General features: G+C 38.2%; 1 protein-coding gene across 1 annotated transcript in view; it reads left to right on the forward strand.

Moving 5' to 3' along the window:
• Positions 1-18,007, forward strand: part of ARPP21 (cAMP-regulated phosphoprotein, 21kDa) — a 106,189-nt gene that overhangs the window by 6,493 nt on the left and 81,689 nt on the right. Inside the window, exons 7-10 of the mRNA XM_009994990.1 lie at positions 1,566-1,710; positions 2,979-3,057; positions 4,322-4,381; positions 5,275-5,415. Of these exons, the coding sequence (XP_009993292.1) occupies positions 1,566-1,710; positions 2,979-3,057; positions 4,322-4,381; positions 5,275-5,415 (425 nt within the window). The remainder of the gene's footprint in view (positions 1-1,565; positions 1,711-2,978; positions 3,058-4,321; positions 4,382-5,274; positions 5,416-18,007) is intronic.

Consider the following 18,007-nt stretch of genomic DNA (forward strand, 5'->3'; position numbering starts at 1 on the left):
TCAGCCAAAACTAACAGAAGTAGGGATTAAGGACAGTAGGTCAGGTTAAATTTTCACTCTAAGGCTTTGTTTCTCTTTCATGGTGCTTTTCATCTCAAGTCTTTTGTGCCACATTTGAACTTCACAAAAAGTTGATAATGAGTAAGCTGAGAAACTACTCAATTTCTGTCTTACTGTGGCATGTTTATGCTAATATCTTGTTCTGTTAGGATCTTGTCTTACATGTTTTGTGGTGGCTAATGTGTTAAAAAAATCGGAAACATAAAATTTGTAATGATTATTGAAGGCATCTTTTGAATTCGTAGTGGTCTGGTTGCTTAAAAAGCCCACCCCATTAAAGCTTTGTATTGATCTTTTGGTATGCTAGTAATACTATATTTGAAAACTTTTGAAGAAAGGGAATATATTCGCGTTCAAGAACCTGATTTACTCCAGTGTTGGTAAATTTTGTTTTCATTAACATGATGCCAAAACATCAGGCACGCAGAACTCTCCTCTATTAAAGAAAACTGCATTACCAGGGAGTTTTGCAACGCCTAAATTGAAAGGTGCATTTTTACACTATTTAAGTATATAATATTATTTTGGCCATTTGTTTTCAGAAGACCATGAACACAGAAGCATGCTTTCTTAAATTTTGTCCAACCAGATAGGTATTTCTTGAAATTCAGAAATTATGCCATGGTAACTTCAAAAGAAAACAATTTGTGTTTGGTTAAAGCCAATATAAAGTCACGTTTTAAGTCAGGAATATCAAGTTCTTTAAAGCTAATTGAAAAACACAAACCAGCTTGAATTCTCAATTTTAATTAACTTCTTAAAGATGAAGCATGTTTTCAAAAGGGGACTCACAGTCTCTGAAATACTGAAGTTTTGAGCATAAAACTTGTGATGCCTTGAGAAGTTAACATACCACAACTTGTTTGAAGATCACAGTGCACGCTTCAGTACTTTTAGTAAGGGCATGTTTGTATATGTCTTCAAATAAAACGTACCTTATAAGCTAGAAGGCCTTCTTGTATACAACTGAGCATAGACTTTTCTTATATTCTTCTACTACTAGAGTCTGAAAGCTCAGTCTGGCTGATACTGCACTTCTATTTGCCAAACAGTTCATATGAACCTGCAGGTTTTTTAGTCAGGGGAAGAAAAAAAATTACTTTTTTTTTTTTCAGGTATCTATCCACCAATTGTAATTTAATGTGTTGGATTTACTAAATTATAAATTTTCTGAAGAAAGCCCCCACAAAATGTATTTCACTGTTCTAACATGACTTAAGTGTGAATTACTGAAGTGTATAATAATACAGTGCCTTTAATATAGGTAGACTAAAAGCTTATAGTATTCAAACATTAGGGCAAAAATACACTTAACTGCTAGCATTTGGCCTCTAAGATGTCATTATTGCCTTGGAAAAAATAATTTTTCAAATAGGAAAGAAATGTATCTGGCTTCAGCTTTTCTAGCTACATACAGTTGAATGAAAATCTCTCCAGGCTGGAACCCATGGGCGGCTTACTGAATCTGGCTGTAAGTTTATCTTTGTTGTTTTTTTTCCCAACAGGAATCAATCCAACTACAGCTTTCAAGTTTTCCTAGCTTGCAAGAAGAAGATAAATCTAGTAAAGATGACTCCGAGAAAGAAAAAGAGAAGGATAAAATTAAAGATAAAAACAGTGAAAAGAACAAGATCAGAATGTTATCAAAAGGTGAACTTAAAAATATTTAAATAGCTATAATTACTGTTACAAAAAGGATATTTTTTTACAAGTGTGCATTTCTTAATATATCAATACACAGCAGAAGAGTTTTCATACACTGAGAAAATTCTGAACCTGAAACGTGTGTGCATGCGAGTGTTTTTCATACAAACACCAGTTTTGAAGTAAAGAAACCTTCCAAACCAAGGTTTGGTATTGGAGGTTATTATTTTTCTAGAATGTAAAATCATTCTTTTGAATACTTAACCATGTTGCTATAAACACATTTACAATTGTGTGATGATACAGTAAGATGACTGTAAGAATTTAATACACTGTTTTCTCTGTTAATGATGATATACTGACATCATTTGTACAATACAGGCAACAGAGAGTAATACTCCTTATTATTGCTCTTCTCATATGGAAAATTTATCTTTAATGCTGTAATGAAATCCACCCATGACCTTTAACCTGCACTGCACATTGCAATCTGCTATTTTTACCTACTAAGTCTTCTTCAGAAAAGATCTTATATCTGAATTTGGGTTTGTTTTATTTTAATTGTTTTATGAATCCATGGTAGAAAGACTACATGGCAGTGTAGTCTTTCAAAAATAATCATTGCCTACCTGGGTTTGGCAGCTGGTGTGAATTGTCAGTTGGCTTCAATAAACTCTCTCAGTTCATGCCAGCTTGAGGATCTGTGTGTGTTTTTGAGTCAGGCAATACAGCAATGCTGAAAAATTAATTCTGACTAGTGTCACGCATCCCTGTTACCCACCCACTCTCGTGTGTCACTGGATATCAGTCTTTTAATGCAAATAGAATTCCCACTGGCACGATGCTTCATTTGCCATGTGTATGACATTTATTAAGTGATGCAAAGATAAATGATGAATAGAACTTTTTAAAATTTTTTTCCATTGTTAAAAACTTGATTTAGTAGTTAAAAAGAATACCTTGGCAGAGTCTTGAATGGCATTGAAGGTTTCCTGTGCTTTTCACATGACCAGCAGTTTATCTTGGCATCTAATAGTGGTCCTGTGTTCTCAACAGAACAGTGCAGAGGAACTGTTAATATCAAGCCCATGTTTCCAAGCCTCTTGGGTGAACTCTAAGGGAACATTTTCTTTCAGAGCATATGCTTTCACATTTTCTTTCAGGGCATATGCTTTCACATTGTTGCTGGAAAACTGATTTTTGTTTATAGAATAGCATAATCGTAATTGTTGAAATGAAACAAATGAGCAGGGGTGTTTGTTTTTATTTTTCAGATTGCAGTCAAGAGTATACAGACTCAACAGGCATAGATTTGCATGAGTTTCTCATTAACACGTTAAAGAATAATCCCAGGTAGGTATATTTTGCAGTAGAGCTGACACTGCTCTTACTATAGCTAGTGGTCTTTGAGCTCTTGTAACTGTATACAATTATAAAGGAAAATGTAAAGGAGGCAGGCTGTTAACTAAGTAAAAAGCTATAAGATTCATCACCTTCTCCCCAGTCCAATCACCTATTTCTTAATTTAATTTTCAGTAACATCTGGTCTTTGTCCTTGCCTTGTTGCATACAGCTCTCTACATCATGTTAGCAGTAATGTATTATAACCATTGCAGATGGAGATTTATAGCTTTCTTTTGGCAATGCTGTACACAATGAAAATCCTCTGCACAGTGCCAGATTCTGCTCTTGGTATTGGAGCAACAAGCTCATATCACCCTTCAATTTGCCTCTAAATGTCTAAGGAAGGATTTGTAATGTTTCTGTACGTTGTGATTTTAGCATTCATTTCAATTGAAGCTGTTAAATAGGTACTGTGTAATTCTGCAATTACAGCAGAGCTAGCAAGAATTGGGTACCTAGCAACTTGCTTAACCTCTTGCATAGACGATGGAAGGTCCTTGTGTTGTTTTATCTGCACAAAATGAGCAAGTTCAAAAGAACGAGAGTGATGGACGCTATCAAGCTTAGGAAAAAAAGTGTGTGTGGATATATGCTGGGGAAATTTTTCAGTGGCTTTAGCGGGAAAGAAAGGGGAGGTGTAAGGAACACCTGAGACCTTCCATTTAAAACCAGAGCATTTTGATGGAGAAATGCTGCAGCATTGCCTCCTCGGAGCCATAGTTCAAGGGCGTTGTTCTCCATTGTGCTTCTTAACTAGATTAGATGTGCCCAGGCTCCTCACCTACAGATTAATGCCTCATGGAAGGTACGTCTCAAGCAAAATGTTGAGTTTCTGTGGGTAACAGCTCCTCTCATCAAAGAGCTAGGTTAGCTGGAAATCTCATTTTCCATCCAAAAAGGGTGAAAAAGGACTAAAGGTATCCATAGCAGTCAGTCTTTATGTGCAATAGGTTGATCACCGCCTGGTGTGGCTGGAAGCAGACTCAGACCATCGGGAAGAGCTACCTACATCTGTCATGTACATCAGTGTAGCTGCAGCAGAGCAGGCTGCAATCTTCTCCAAGTGAGCCAGGGCTAAAACTCCTTTCATTTTTAATCAAGGTGGCTGACAACGCTTTTGGAATTGCCTTACAAACTTTGATATATTATTTTTTTTCATCTAAAATGTCTGTTGGTAGTTGATGCTACAAATCCTTGCTTTTCTTTTACACAGGGACAGAATGATACTCTTGAAGATGGAACAGGAAATTATTGATTTTATTAGTGACAACAAGTAAGTCAAGTTCCCTCCTTGGTTATCAAGTCATGTGTGCATGTTAGCAATGTGAGCTGTGTGAGGGATGTGCTCATATGGACTGCACTGGCACACTGCAAGGCCGGGCTTTTATCTCCTGACCTGTGATGGTACTGCTTAAAATATAGTGTGTATATATAAGTTCTTTCTCTTTTCATTGTGTCATCATTGCATTGGCTTTGCTCATTTAGGTAAAAAAATGTAATTAAAGCTTTCAGTGCAGAGATTGATCAAATATGCTGTCTGATGGATTTCCCTGTGTGCTATATTGTCCTAATGCATTGGAAAATAAAACTGAACTTGGGTGGACGGGTTATTGCAACCATGACCTCTTTATAATAAAATGTTTCTGCAGCTTTAAAAAAATAAGAGAGTCAGAAGAGCAGCAGAGGAAGAAATTATGCTGACGGGAGATAAGCATTTTGTTAGTAAAAGAGGGAAAAAAAAGAAGCATTGCCTAACTCGCTCTTTCCAGCATCGCCCTGCATCTGACCTTTGGGAGAAAGGCACAAAGCTGTTGCCAGTGTCTCAGCAAGTCTGCAGGATTGTTTGTGCAGGGAGTGTTGAGTGTGTGTGCAGCGTCGGGGGACGAGTTCTTCCCAATGTACAGAAGGCTCAGTGAATACCATGAAGCATGAGCTTTGTTTGTCCTATTGCAGTGCATGGAAATGTGCTTATTAGAAACTCTAAAAACAATGTCTTTTTTTCCTGTCTTCTTGTAGCGAACATTTATATGTAAATGCACAGAGGAGAAATTTTCAGTTACATTTCCTTCCACTGAATTTATCAAATGTATCGCTGTTTTAATTTAGTTATAGCTCAGAGGGAAATGTAATTATCAGTGAGTTTTATTTTTGTGGTTTTTTTTCTAGTAATCACTATAAAAAGTTCCCTCAGATGTCATCATATCAGAGGATGTTAGTGCACAGAGTGGCTGCTTACTTTGGAATGGATCACAATGTGGATCAGACTGGAAAATCTGTAATTATCAACAAGACCAGCAATACAAGAATGTAAGTAGCAACACTTGTGTTTTCCCTTGTTCCCTTTCACAAGAGCTGGTTTGTACCATGACTGTGTGATGGCATTTTTTAATTTATTGTTTTATTATTTTTGTAGGAAGAGTGGGTGCTGTTTATTGATTTCTGCAGTGGGAGGGCAGGACAGGGCTCACATTGTGAGGTTATTGAAGGATGTCCAGGTGCAGAAGGAGAAACCAACCCAATTTTTCCTTTGCAAGAAACTCAACCGAGTATCTTGGAATGTTACTTTCCCTGACTCCTTAGTGCCACCACTTTGCTTCAGAAATGAGCTTGTTGCTTTACTTGTCACTTGGTACCATGTGGCTGTATTTCTAAATAAGCCAAATGTATTTGAAAGATTGCCTCTTCCCTTGATCTGTCTCTTCCTGCTTCAAGAATCATTTTCTGCCCAACCTAGTTATTTAGGATTACGTTCCCCTCCACCACCTGCCACCATTCATTCTCTTTTTCTCCTCTTCTCCCCTCCTGGTTCCACTTTATTTTCTCTTCAAATCTCATCATTTGACCACAGAGTTTTTGTGGGATATAAATTCCTTCTGATGGTTCAAATGCCTTGCAAAATTCCTGGCAGGTTAAACTTGTGCTGGCATGCTTTATGCTCTCCTCCATGAACCTGTCTGTATAAAGCTAGCAAAAGCACGATACAAAGTTCCCTGTCTGATTCAACAAAGATGCAGCCATGTGTCCTTGCCTAATCAGCACTGCTTGTTCTGCCAAGTGCCACGTGTGTTTTAACCATCATGGAACCATAGTCTTCCTCTCCCTCTTTACCTGTAAACTACATAACGAAGTGGAAGTAATTACAACTGGGTAATGAAGTTTTGGTATCTGGTACTGGAATAGCAAAGACTAATTTGAAAATTGTGTACTTCCTGTATTCATTTAGTAGGGGGGGGGAAAACATTTATTTCATTTACATATCCAGTAGTTAGGGGACTTGCTTAAACTCAGTTGCAGAGAGTTAGTTGCTTGTTGTCTGTTTGTTTTTTTGTTTTTAAATGTTGTTACCTTCTCCTGTTGAAGACTAGAAGGGCTACCTAATTTTGCAAGATAAAAAACCTGAGGCAAATGCATTGGTATTTGTTATTTCACCGAGCCCTAAAAATCTTTCATGTGTGAAGTAAATTCAAGATCATGAACAATTTATTTTAGATTATTTTCATGAGCTATCTCATAGAATACCTAGAAAGAGAAGAAGTTGAATGAGTGAAGAGATGGCATTGCATTAGGAAAGAATACATCTCTTTTCTCTATTTTTTCCTTCCACCAAAGTGAGTGCTCTTTCATACTAAGAAGCTTGTTTGAGGGGGCTATTCATAAGAAATTGATAGTCCTGACAAAAAATTCAGCAGGCTGAGGCAAATGCATTGGTATTTGTTATTTCACCGAGCCCTAAAAATCTTTCATGTGTGAAGTAAATTCAAGATCATGAACAATTTATTTTAGATTATTTTCATGAGCTATCTCAGAGATACTCAGACATCTGTAAAACAACACTTAGACATCAATGTCTTTAAAGGTTTGAATAAAGCATGCGTTAACATATCTCAGAGATACTCAGGCATCTGTAAAACAACACTTAGACATCAATGTTTTTAAAGGTTTGAATAAAGCATGCGTTAACATTCTGATTTTCAAAAGTCAAGAGCATTACAGTAGCTCGATACAAGTAACACTCAGGTGGCCAAGGCTTAGCCTCAGTGTCTGGTAATACCTACCTCTTTGCAAGGACCATGTTTGGGTATGGATAGGAAGAAACTGGGTATGCAGCAAACCGGTGTTCATTTCTGAACTGTAAATAAAAAAATTAGTCTTCAAGAAAACACAGTTGGTTCCGTTGGAATGCTTCTAAGGTGTTCCTCTCTCCTGACAGTTCTCCGTTTTCCCCTCATATCTGTGTCACCTCTGTAGTGCACTGACTGCTACAGATCCTTCCACACAGAGTTGCCTTCTGGCTGACTTGATAATGTCAGGATATTGCATTCATATCTGACAGTGGCTTGCTTGGTTGTGTGGCTGTGCATCACAGAGATGGGTAGCACTGGCAGCACCATTGCAAATGCCTGCACAGTGCTTCTGGAGAGGACAGTCAAAACTTTATCTGAGTGCTGTGGCTTCTTGTGTGGAGGGAATGAGCCACCAACTGGCATCTGTGTGGGCAAGCTCAACGGGCAGGACGTTGCAGGGGTGTAATGGACCAAATGACCCTTTTAGCTGGAGGTGAGGTACAGAGACAGACAAATCCGTTCTGATGCCATTCCTGTGTAGATCTTCCAAAAGTAAGCACAGGGCTTTGCTCCTCCATTGACTGTGAGAACAGCTGTTTTGTAAGCACCACACAAACTGCAGATTTCTTCCCTTCTGCAGTGATTGGGTGTTAGGTAACTGGATTATATGAATCTCATATTGCACCGTGGTGCTTCCAGTGTGTTATTTACATTATTTTGATACTGCTTTAAAATAAAGCTTTGTAGAAGTAGCTCTTTGTTTTCATAATTGGAGGAGATGGCACGTTTGTTTTTTTAAAAACATCCTTGGCTCTGACAGAAAATAGATTATTATCCAGCTTGAATAAGGGCTGATGAGATTTTATTTTCCACAGTGAATACCGTGTGAGTTCCACATCGGAAGGCTCCAATGTGATTTCACGTGTTTCGCATTTCAGTACTCTCAAAGGAGACAATTTTGTGTTCAGAATCAACAGCAAATACTGGGAATGTGTTGACTCTATTAATTACTTCTTGGACAGTATCCAAAATACTGAAGGATCTGGAGAGTGGCTGAAACACTGCTCAATGTGGTTCTGCAGTGCTGTAAGCCAGGGGCTTGATAGTTTTATATGAATTTATGGAGAGGCCCGGTAGACAGATGTTCTGAAGGTTTGCATTTGGACAATAAATTACCTCTTTATGGCATATGGTTGTGAAAGTACTTTAGCTGCATACTGTGGAGAGGGAGGAATATTCTTGCCTAGTTAAGAATCAGTGAATTCTGCACTGGCTGTGACTTCTGAGTGTGCCTGTTTGGGAAAAGCATGTGACTGTGCAGAGTTGCTGTGTGGGCTTGAATAAGCACCGTCTGGCTTATTTCTCTAGCCAAGTGAGGGCTGGTGTCGCAGCTCTGCTTACACTTGCAGGTGATGAGTAGTTCCCTGATTCCAGGCAGTGGGGTGTGTTTATTTCGTTCAGCAGAGACCTCCCGTGCTCACTGCCCACAGATGCATGGAGGCACCAGTGTCAGGAGAGTTAGTGGCTTTGGAACGAATGGGCTGGTTGGGAAAAATCTGGTACCGTAGCCACTGTAGCAGCGCTGAGGGACGGAGCAGGGCCTGTTGAACAGGGGTCTAGGGTATACGTGGCGCAGATGGAGGCATTTGATTTCTTTCATCCATTGGCCATCTTAGAGCAACATATATCCACGTCTGTGTACCTGTGTCTATAGAAGTACTTGGTCTTTGTGGGTTTCACATTTTACAAAGTGCTTATTGAAGAGGTTACAGCTTGAAGGAAGGCTGTGGCTTGTCTGGTCAACTGTGCTGCTTTATAAAGAGAGGAGGACGATGGTAAAAAAAAAAAGCTCTAGGCTTTGAATCACTCTGTGTTTGCAGTCCTGGAGCTTTCGTGGACTGTCAGTAAAGTCTCTCTTAAAAATACTGTCAGACCATAATGACAGTGTTGCAGTCTGAAGACTATCTTATTCCATTTTATTCCATTTAATTGGAATGTGAAAAGTCAGACTGTTCTTGAAACTTTTTCATGAAATGAAATTTTTAAACAGGGATGACCTCAACTACCCCAATGTTTGTTATCTTTCATGAAGCTCAGTATCTGTACTCTAGCTCTTGTTACAGAATAGTGGATTTAAAAACCAAATTATCTTTCCATAAGATTTTTGAAATTAAGACTAGATTAAAAAAGAACAACTTTAAAAAATAAATACAATTTTTCATGGTCTCATATCTTACAATGTCTTGCCTAACTAAATTTTCCTATTTTTAAAATCTTGATCTCAGCAGTATATTTGAGAAATGTTGATCAGAAAACAAGGGAGGATTTTTTGTTGTTTTTGATTTTATAGTCTAAGAGCTTAATACTCCTTAAAATGGGAAGTCTGTTTTGTTCAGTGTGAAATTGCTCTTGTGTCACCATTGTAATGTATATTTGCTGTCATCTGTGTCTGGCTGTCATCTATCTAGAGATACACTGAAGTGTACAGGGAGCTTGAAGACAATGAAATGCGGTATAAACAGAAGTTTGGAATTGAGGCATCATGTTAGGGCATCCCAAGTTGGAGCCAAAAAAATGTGCATGTGCTGCTTTCTATTCTATATACTTTCTATTCTCTATATTCCTATGAAACAACTAGAATTCTTCAGAGCTTTTTGCAGAACTGTCCATATTATTACACATATCAATTAAATCACATTGATTCAATTATCTGTAGCTAGGTGGAGAAATGCAGGGGAAGTGTGATTGGTGTGCTTAGTAAATGAAAAAGGTTTTCATTTGGATGAGATCATCACCCATGTGATAAGTCAGTCAGTACCATGGCCCACACATGCTTTCGTTTTTATATAAGCATGAGTGGCAGGGCTCATCAGATTTGAGAAGGTGGAGTGCTTATGATATATAATGGTTGTATTTGGACATTTTTATACATGCTGAGGGTGTGACATACCTATTACAAGCTTTATACCAATACTTGCATCTTCAATTATGACTAATTTTTTCCCCAAGAGCTTTATGAGTTATGATCCTTGTAATATTTGGTGTTGTTCTCTCTCTTAATATCATTTCTGCCCAGTCAGAAGGTTTTTTGGTGCCTTCAAGATGTGTTAAAAACTCTGGGCAATAGTAAGATGTTACGTGTACTACAGGGGTACTTTATAATCTAGGGTTAAACTATATCAGCAGAAGGAGACATACGATACGGTATGTACTTTGGATAACCTACAAGACCTTTGTAGCTAGAACATATAATCTGTATTATTCTGTCTCCAGTGTGTCAGCGTGGTTTATAATCACAGATAAGAAGTTCTCATTGGGTTTCTATTGCCTATACACTGAGTGATTTTGTTGTAGGTAACATCTGTGGTAGTAGAGATGTGCTGTGTCAATTTCACCATCTTAAGATAAGAATCTTAAGTTTGGTATGAGATCCTATTTATGTCAGTAAAATGGCTTCACTGAACATGGACAATTTCAGTGATGAGTAGTTTCTAGAAACTTTTTTTATCCTAGGCTGAAGTGCCAGGAAGACTTCCCTGAGATGCCAAATGTTACAGGGAAAATATGCCTTTCCCCTAGGTTGAGTAAAGTATTCATGATTCACTTCAATTTCTTTAAGCAGTTATTTGCTGATAGGAAAGATGGTACATCTTCCACGTGCAATTGGTAACAGCTCTCTTTTAGTTAGGTACATGGTAGTAGTTACAACTGTGTACTTTAACTTGTACATCTTTTTTTGTAAAATCGCAGTCACAGCAATTCAGTGTTGGCCAGAGAGTCTGGTAGTTACCTCTTTCCCATCTTCACTACAGAAAAGTTGTTCTTTTATTAGTAAGAAATCAACAGAAACTGGGGATATCTATACATTGCTTCTCCTTTGGAATTGCTGTTGCCCAGTCAGTATTATCAGTGTTATATTACAAACATGCAGAAAAATAGAGGATGCCTAGTAAATGAGTGCAAATGAAATAAAAAAACTGAATAACTTGAGGAATAATGCTGTAATTGGCTGAGACATTTTGTTCCAGTTTAAGATGAACTAATACATTTCGTAACTAAGAATATGGTAAGAGCATAAATAAAACCATAATGTATAATAACAACTATGAGTTTATGTAACTACATAGTATATATAGTTTGTCACATTTATATTTAAGTAAAAAATAATGTTTGTTTTCATGGATCTTCTTTTTCATACAAAAATAATCTGTTAATTTCATTCTGGGATTAAACTAGGAAGGTGATTTAGAAAAAAACTATTTTTCAGTGCAGTAGCAGTTGTGTATAGGATGCAAGAGCCCAGTGTCCCTGTAATCATTGCTGTAATGCTTAGGTTTTGGCCTTTAGATCCTTTCTGGCTTTCCTGCTGCGGCCAGAGCTGGAGCCCAGAGCAGGGCAGCACAGGAAAGCCTTTCACATCCGTGGAGGAGTGAGGAACTTCCCAAGAAATGCTTCAGAAAAGCACTAAAGGAATTAGACGTTTCATGTTAAAGTTCAGGAAATGTCTGCATCCACCAGTGTCCTGAGCCACCCTGTGTGTTGCAGTGCCTCAGCTTTTTACTGCAGGAGAGAGCTACCTGACTTGGAGGAATTGCTATTATTTTATGCAGTCTCATGGTGATTGAAGAAGTAACTCAGGGTGTATGTATGTTAATAACTGCTAGGGATTTTAGCAGTATCTTAATATTATGCTATGTAGCAAATACTTGGCACTCTTGAGGATGGGCTGAATATGACCTTTAAATATTGGCTTTGTTCTTACTTCAGTCTGATATATACTGGACACATGGATATGACTTACTTTGTAAATGAGATGTTAGGGTTAATGAACCAGTTCTAATGATTCTGATATTAAATTTTAATGTAATATAATTTACCACAATTAAATTGTTTATCATTAAGGTGGACCTGTGCTTTACAGCTGTTCTGTACTGTAATGAAATACTAGTTAAGCATTAAATCGGAGGACAACTATGATATCTCTCTGCTTTTGTTGTGGGATTTTTGGGGTGTTGTTTTTTTTTGTTTGTTTTTTGTTTTTTCTGTTTTATTGGTGGTTTGGTTTGTTTGTTTGTTGTTTTGTTGTTTTTTTTTAAATCCTTGCAGTCACAACCTTGAATAGTGTAAGTTTTGATAGGCCTGGAAGGTTATCACCACCTGATCTGTGTGAGATGAGAGGTTACCCAGGAAGCAAGGGCTATGGAATAGCAAGTGGGTAATTGAGTTGAGGGAAGCTCTTCCTTGCATGAGTAATGAACAATGTCTTTACATGCTCATCCAGGCTGTAGCAGGCAAGTGCCCATTAATCAGGCTGCTCTTTGGTCATTTATACTTCTAAATCACTGGAGGCAGATCTGAAAATCTGAAAGGGCCCATGTGGTTTCCTCTGAGATAACTGTATGTCAGTAGCAGGTGAAATAATGTCTTTAAATCTGGGCGTTTCAAAAATGAGGGGCTGATATAATAGCGAGTGAATTTTAGAGGTGGTCCAGATTGGTTTTGGTAATTACCTTTTACGCTTTAGTTGCCTGCCTCATGTTTAATGTAGGAAATCTGACACAAAAAAAGTATTGTGAATTTTGAGAAATTTGCATCTTTATAAGCAAAGCAAGTTGCTTCTGTTAGCTGTTTCCAAGGTGGTCTTGGGAGGCTGTCTCTGACAGGTTGTTAAAAACAGGTGTTCTTCAGTGATTGTTTGTGGGATAATCTCTGATGCATAAATCTTCCTTGAGGATGGGAAAGTTGTTCATGGCCTGAAGTAGAAGTAAGCACAAGAATTTATCATTATATTAATTTGTATTCATGGAGCATTTTGAGAGGACTAATTATTAATTTATTTTTTAATCAGATCATTGGCTTTTGGAAAAATGTCTTCCTTTCATTGGTAGCCTTCAAATCTTGAATTTTCTTTCCTTTTCTCTTTCTTGTTAATTTTTGAACTTCCAAGATAGAAAAACGTAATTTTAAATAGATGGCAGCAGTTATGCAACACAGTAATTTTCAGCTACTTACAGAATATGCCACATCCTTAAAATCAAATATTAATGAATTCTCTAATAAACTATGCTACCTCTTATGAGCCTCTACTAGCTGGAAATAAATTGGCACTGTGCATGTTCAGTCTCGATAGACATCATGAATATCAAGTACTAAATCTAGTCCAGAGGAGTTGGGAGTGAGAGAAGCAGGTCCCTCAGGTACAGAAATCATCTTGGCTTGATCACAGGAGGACAGCAGAGCATTTTAGAGCTCCTAAAATGATCCCTGTCTGACAGAGGTCTTTACGGTTCAGCCCCATCTAGTAGAAGATTTGGTATTGCAGTGTGGCCTTGGCCTGCCAGCTTCTCCCCAACAGCCAGAGCTAGATTTCTGTGTTCAGACCCTAAAATACTGGGCCAAATAATTAAAGCCTGTACTCAGTCAGACTCTCAGGGAGCCAAATGTGCAATGTTTTTGCACTCATGGATTAAACCAGGATGATTTTCTGGAATTAGGCTTTAGGAAAGCTTGTGAGAGTCACGAGCTGTGTGATGATACCTCAACCTTAGATCAGGTTCTTTAAATACCACATGCTCTGAAAGTCTTCAGGATTCATCCCTTTCCCTGGTTCTAAGATGGAATCACTTAGCAGGGAAGAGATTTGGGGTACATCCTCTGTGTCCATCCCACAGCCTTCAGCTTCACTTAATTTCCATACCGAAAAGCGCTAGGGCTGCCAGCCCTGCTGAAATGGTGCTGCTGGGGTCCTGCCAATGAATATCCTGATGGGATGGGTGAGAGTGACAGAATGAACATCACTCTCTCAACGAAAGACCCAGGGGATGTTGCTTCTGTGTAGCATTACTGGCTTTCTTTCAGTCCTGCCAGACTTAACCTGCAACACTGGTTAGAGGGGAGAATGCCTGTCAGAATAACTTGTGACTTCTCACATCCCTGTTGTTTAGTAATAAATACAGAACATATTTAGATTCCAGATGCTGTTCAGAGAAAAATGTTAAAGAATGTGCAGTCTTTTACAAGGTAAAATGTAGCATTTGGTATTTGAAGATTTTTTTTCTTCCCCTGTGCTATGGAGAAAGTAGCACCTTGAGGGAACTGCCTTGTACAGGGTTGCTTTTTTTTTTTTAAATGGCTTTCAATGTGCTTTTACCATCATAACTGAAGTTCTTAGTGACTCATACCATAAAAGCAGCAATCTGTCAATGAAGCATTTGCCAACAAATGCTTGAAATGCCATCTTGAGTGGTTTTAAGTATTAAGTTGTGATATGATAACTACACTGTACTTTAACAATTACCTATATTTAAATTCCAAGTCTGACTTTTTGAAACAGTGTTTTAGCATCCATCAGGTCCTAAATACAGGAAACCTGTTTGAAGGCTGTAATTCTGGGGTCCCATTCTTGAGGAACAATGTTCTAAGAGAATTTAATCTAATAATTTAACCTGTAGGGCTGGAACTCTGCCTTTCTTCAGTAAGTTGGGGTCTCTTGACAGTGATGATACTTGCTTCCAAGTTCTGTAAATTCTTGAACTCTTAGAATATGTTCCCATGCCTCCATGATCAAAACAGTCATTTGTACTGCAGATAATAAAGAGTTTTGGCTCACAAAGTAAAGCAAAGAAACGGTAATGATTGTGTAGTTTTACTGTGGCAGTAACGCAGAGCCCTAGGAGAGCCTCCAGCATAAGACCAAGAAAAGCACAGCAGGCAGATGTAGCAGATATACACAAACTAGCAAAGCAAGAAAAGCCACCGTACTGTGTCACAGTGTGCCCTCAAAATAGAGGCCAAGATGATGGTGGGCTGAGCAGTCATTTTAATTAAAGACAAGTGCAAATAACAAGAAAACACTGCTAGACCATCAGAACACCTGCATTAGAGCGCCCTAAATCTTCACAACTTCTCTGAATCCTGCAGGCAGCAGCGCTTCTCCTCTGCTCTCACCATCCTGTTGCTCTCCTGATGGCTTGCTTGTACAAGAACATTTTGTCAGTAACTCATTTTGTTTCCAGATGATGATCCTGCGGGTACCCAGGGGTACTGTTTTGCCTGTTTCTAGCCCCATTACCGTACCTCTATCTATCCCTCTGTGTTGCCATTCATTCAGGAGGGGAATATTAACATCCTGTTCCCCATTATGTACATTAAATGAATGCTGCATTACAAATACAAAGTTCATTTTTTTTAGATTCTTGCACACCACAGTGATCTTCACTTTTGAACTTGGTTGCATATATTGTCTACTTACAGACAGCTGCTTCATTATTTCCTGTGAGGCTTTGGCAAATTACACGTGCTGCAAAACTTGCTGTATTTTTAAATACATCAGGGGCTGTATTGGAAAAGCATATTTTCCCCACATGGGAAGGTTGTTGCTTCTTGCTTTTTGAAAGGCATCTTGCAACAGCCTGTGCACTGTCAGAAACATATGCCTCCTAATAAAGATTTATGTGCTGTATATATGTCAGCCCTGACAATCCCAGGCTGTTAGTGTGCTCTACTAATGCAGAACTGTAATGTTCAAAGCTCATGCTTGTCTTTTTCCATTTGTCCTTCTGGTGTGGTATCTGTGTTTCCTGTTTACTAGTAATTTTAGAGCTAATTAACTTATTTTAAATGAGTACAAATTTCTACCCATTCACCCCCTGATATTTCATTTCTATGTCCATTGCAAATAGAGGTCTATGAAACTGCTTTGGTTTGCTTCAAAACATGGCAGGTGCAAAAAAATGTCCTGTAAGTTTCTTATTCCATGTACCCTGATAGCTATTACCCCTCTGCAAGATGTTTTTAAAATTTTTATTTTTGCTAAGTAGTGAATACCTGGTTAAAGTACTTACAATTTTGGGATTTTTTCTTTGCTACTTATAGTGGTTGACTTGGAATCAAAAGCATTAAATGACCAGGTAATGGGGAATTGTCCTTAAAGAGCCCATGTAAAAAAGCCTGAGGGGTAGCACTGACATGAATTGAGAGGAACTGTATTGAAGTGAATGGAAGTAGCTCACATTAAAATCACCCTAATGATAGTAGAAAAAAACGCAGCAAACCGTATGATGGAAGTTGCTATCAAAACCTTAATCCTGTGTTCCCTTTCTGACATGCAGAAATGTTTTGCTGCTTATTCCAGCTTTACCATTTCCAATATGTAAACTTTAATGTAAGGAATGAGTCCAGAAGAATGTCTTTTGTTGGGGCCTTGCTCAAGTAAGATACAAGTAACTATAAAATGAGAATAGTAAATTATACTGGCCAACTTGCAAAACAAAAAGCGCACAAATACACACACACAAAAAAACCCCAAACATCTAAAGGAGGTAATGATGGAGATTTGTTCTTCTGATTTGTTACTATAAATCTGACTTAGTGTTTCACAAAATGACCGCGTGATTGAAGTTGGACAGGACTTCTGGAGGTTATCTCGTCTGACCTGTGCTCAAGCAGAGCCACCATGTCCAGATTACTCTTGAATATCTCCAAGGATGGAGATTCTACTACCTCTCTGAGCAACCTCATTCACCCTTACCATGGAAGTATTCCAGGCACAGAAATGAGAAACTTGACCCATGCCTAGACATGACTTTTACAATGATCTTCCAGCAAAAAAAATGAGCTGCAAGAGTGGAAATCATGATTGGATGCATTTTGTAATCCATCCTTTCCTTTTTTCACTGTGAAAGAAAATGGAATAGAAAAAGGTTTCACAACATTTTGAGTGACGTGAGCAGACTTTGTTGAAGTCCATAGTGGTTCACAGCATTTAAGGAAGCTTTCCAGGATGAAAGGTTTGGGTGCTGCAGGACACCTACTGAAGTTGGTGCCCTGTAGGTATCCTGCAGACTCTTACCTGAATAGCGTGCTGCTACCTTGCTAGGCAGGATGGAGAAGAGAAACTGTCTTGCCTGCTGAAATGACCTACACTTTCTGGAAGCTCTGGGGGGTGAAAAGGGGTCTGTGCAGCTGCCTGAGGATGAGTGGCAAAGAGCACTGAGTCACTCTCAGATCAGATTTCTCATAGACTCTCGCAGCACCTGATCAAAAGCTTTACAGGGAGGAAGGGAATACACTGTGTTTTGAAATGCATTGCCAGAAAGATGAGTAATGGAGCTACCTGACAGCTTTTAGGAAATATTAAATGAGTTCATATGTAATGGTGTTTTTGTGAAGTTGCATTTTTAGGGCACCAATATTCTGCTTCCATCCATACTGTCAAGCAGTAGTAATTAGGATGATCAAAAGGTTATGTTAAATAGAAACAAACAAGCAAGCAAACAACTCAAGCATGATAATTTTTATTTATTTTAATTCTGTGTGATTACCTCCTCCTTCTGTGTTGGTTTCTGAGCTTTTAAGATACAATGAAGTCTTTTTGGTATTTTAGAGTAGCGGTGTTTGAAGTTCTCAGGTGATCCACTGATTACAGATAGGGGGGATAAATGAAATAATGAATATTTTACATGTGGATAGCATACTTTGTAAGCCTATATTTGTGTGTCTTTCCTTGCAGACTGTTGTAAGCATGTAGATGTGTGTGCTGTGTGGCCATCATAGGATAGGTACTGTATGTTGGTTTTTTTGGTTGTGGGTTTGTGTTTTTTTGGTTTTGTTTTTTTTTTTTCAGAAGATCCTTAAGCAGAGTACTTGAGTTAGTGATAAGGTCTTTAGAAGTACTCCATGTCTTTTCAAAAAGGCTGTGAAAATCCCATTTTTTACCACTTAAAATTAAACTAAGGTGTGGTTATAGTTTGAAGGTATACATTAGGTAACTAGTGTGATAAGTTACTGATTTTACATGGGTTTGTGATACAGTGTGGTAACAGTAAATAAGTTAC

The sequence above is a fragment of the Chaetura pelagica genome, unplaced genomic scaffold, assembly GCF_000747805.2.
Source record: "Chaetura pelagica isolate M959 unplaced genomic scaffold, ChaPel_1.0 scaffold43, whole genome shotgun sequence".
Lineage (NCBI taxonomy): Eukaryota > Metazoa > Chordata > Aves > Apodiformes > Apodidae > Chaetura > Chaetura pelagica.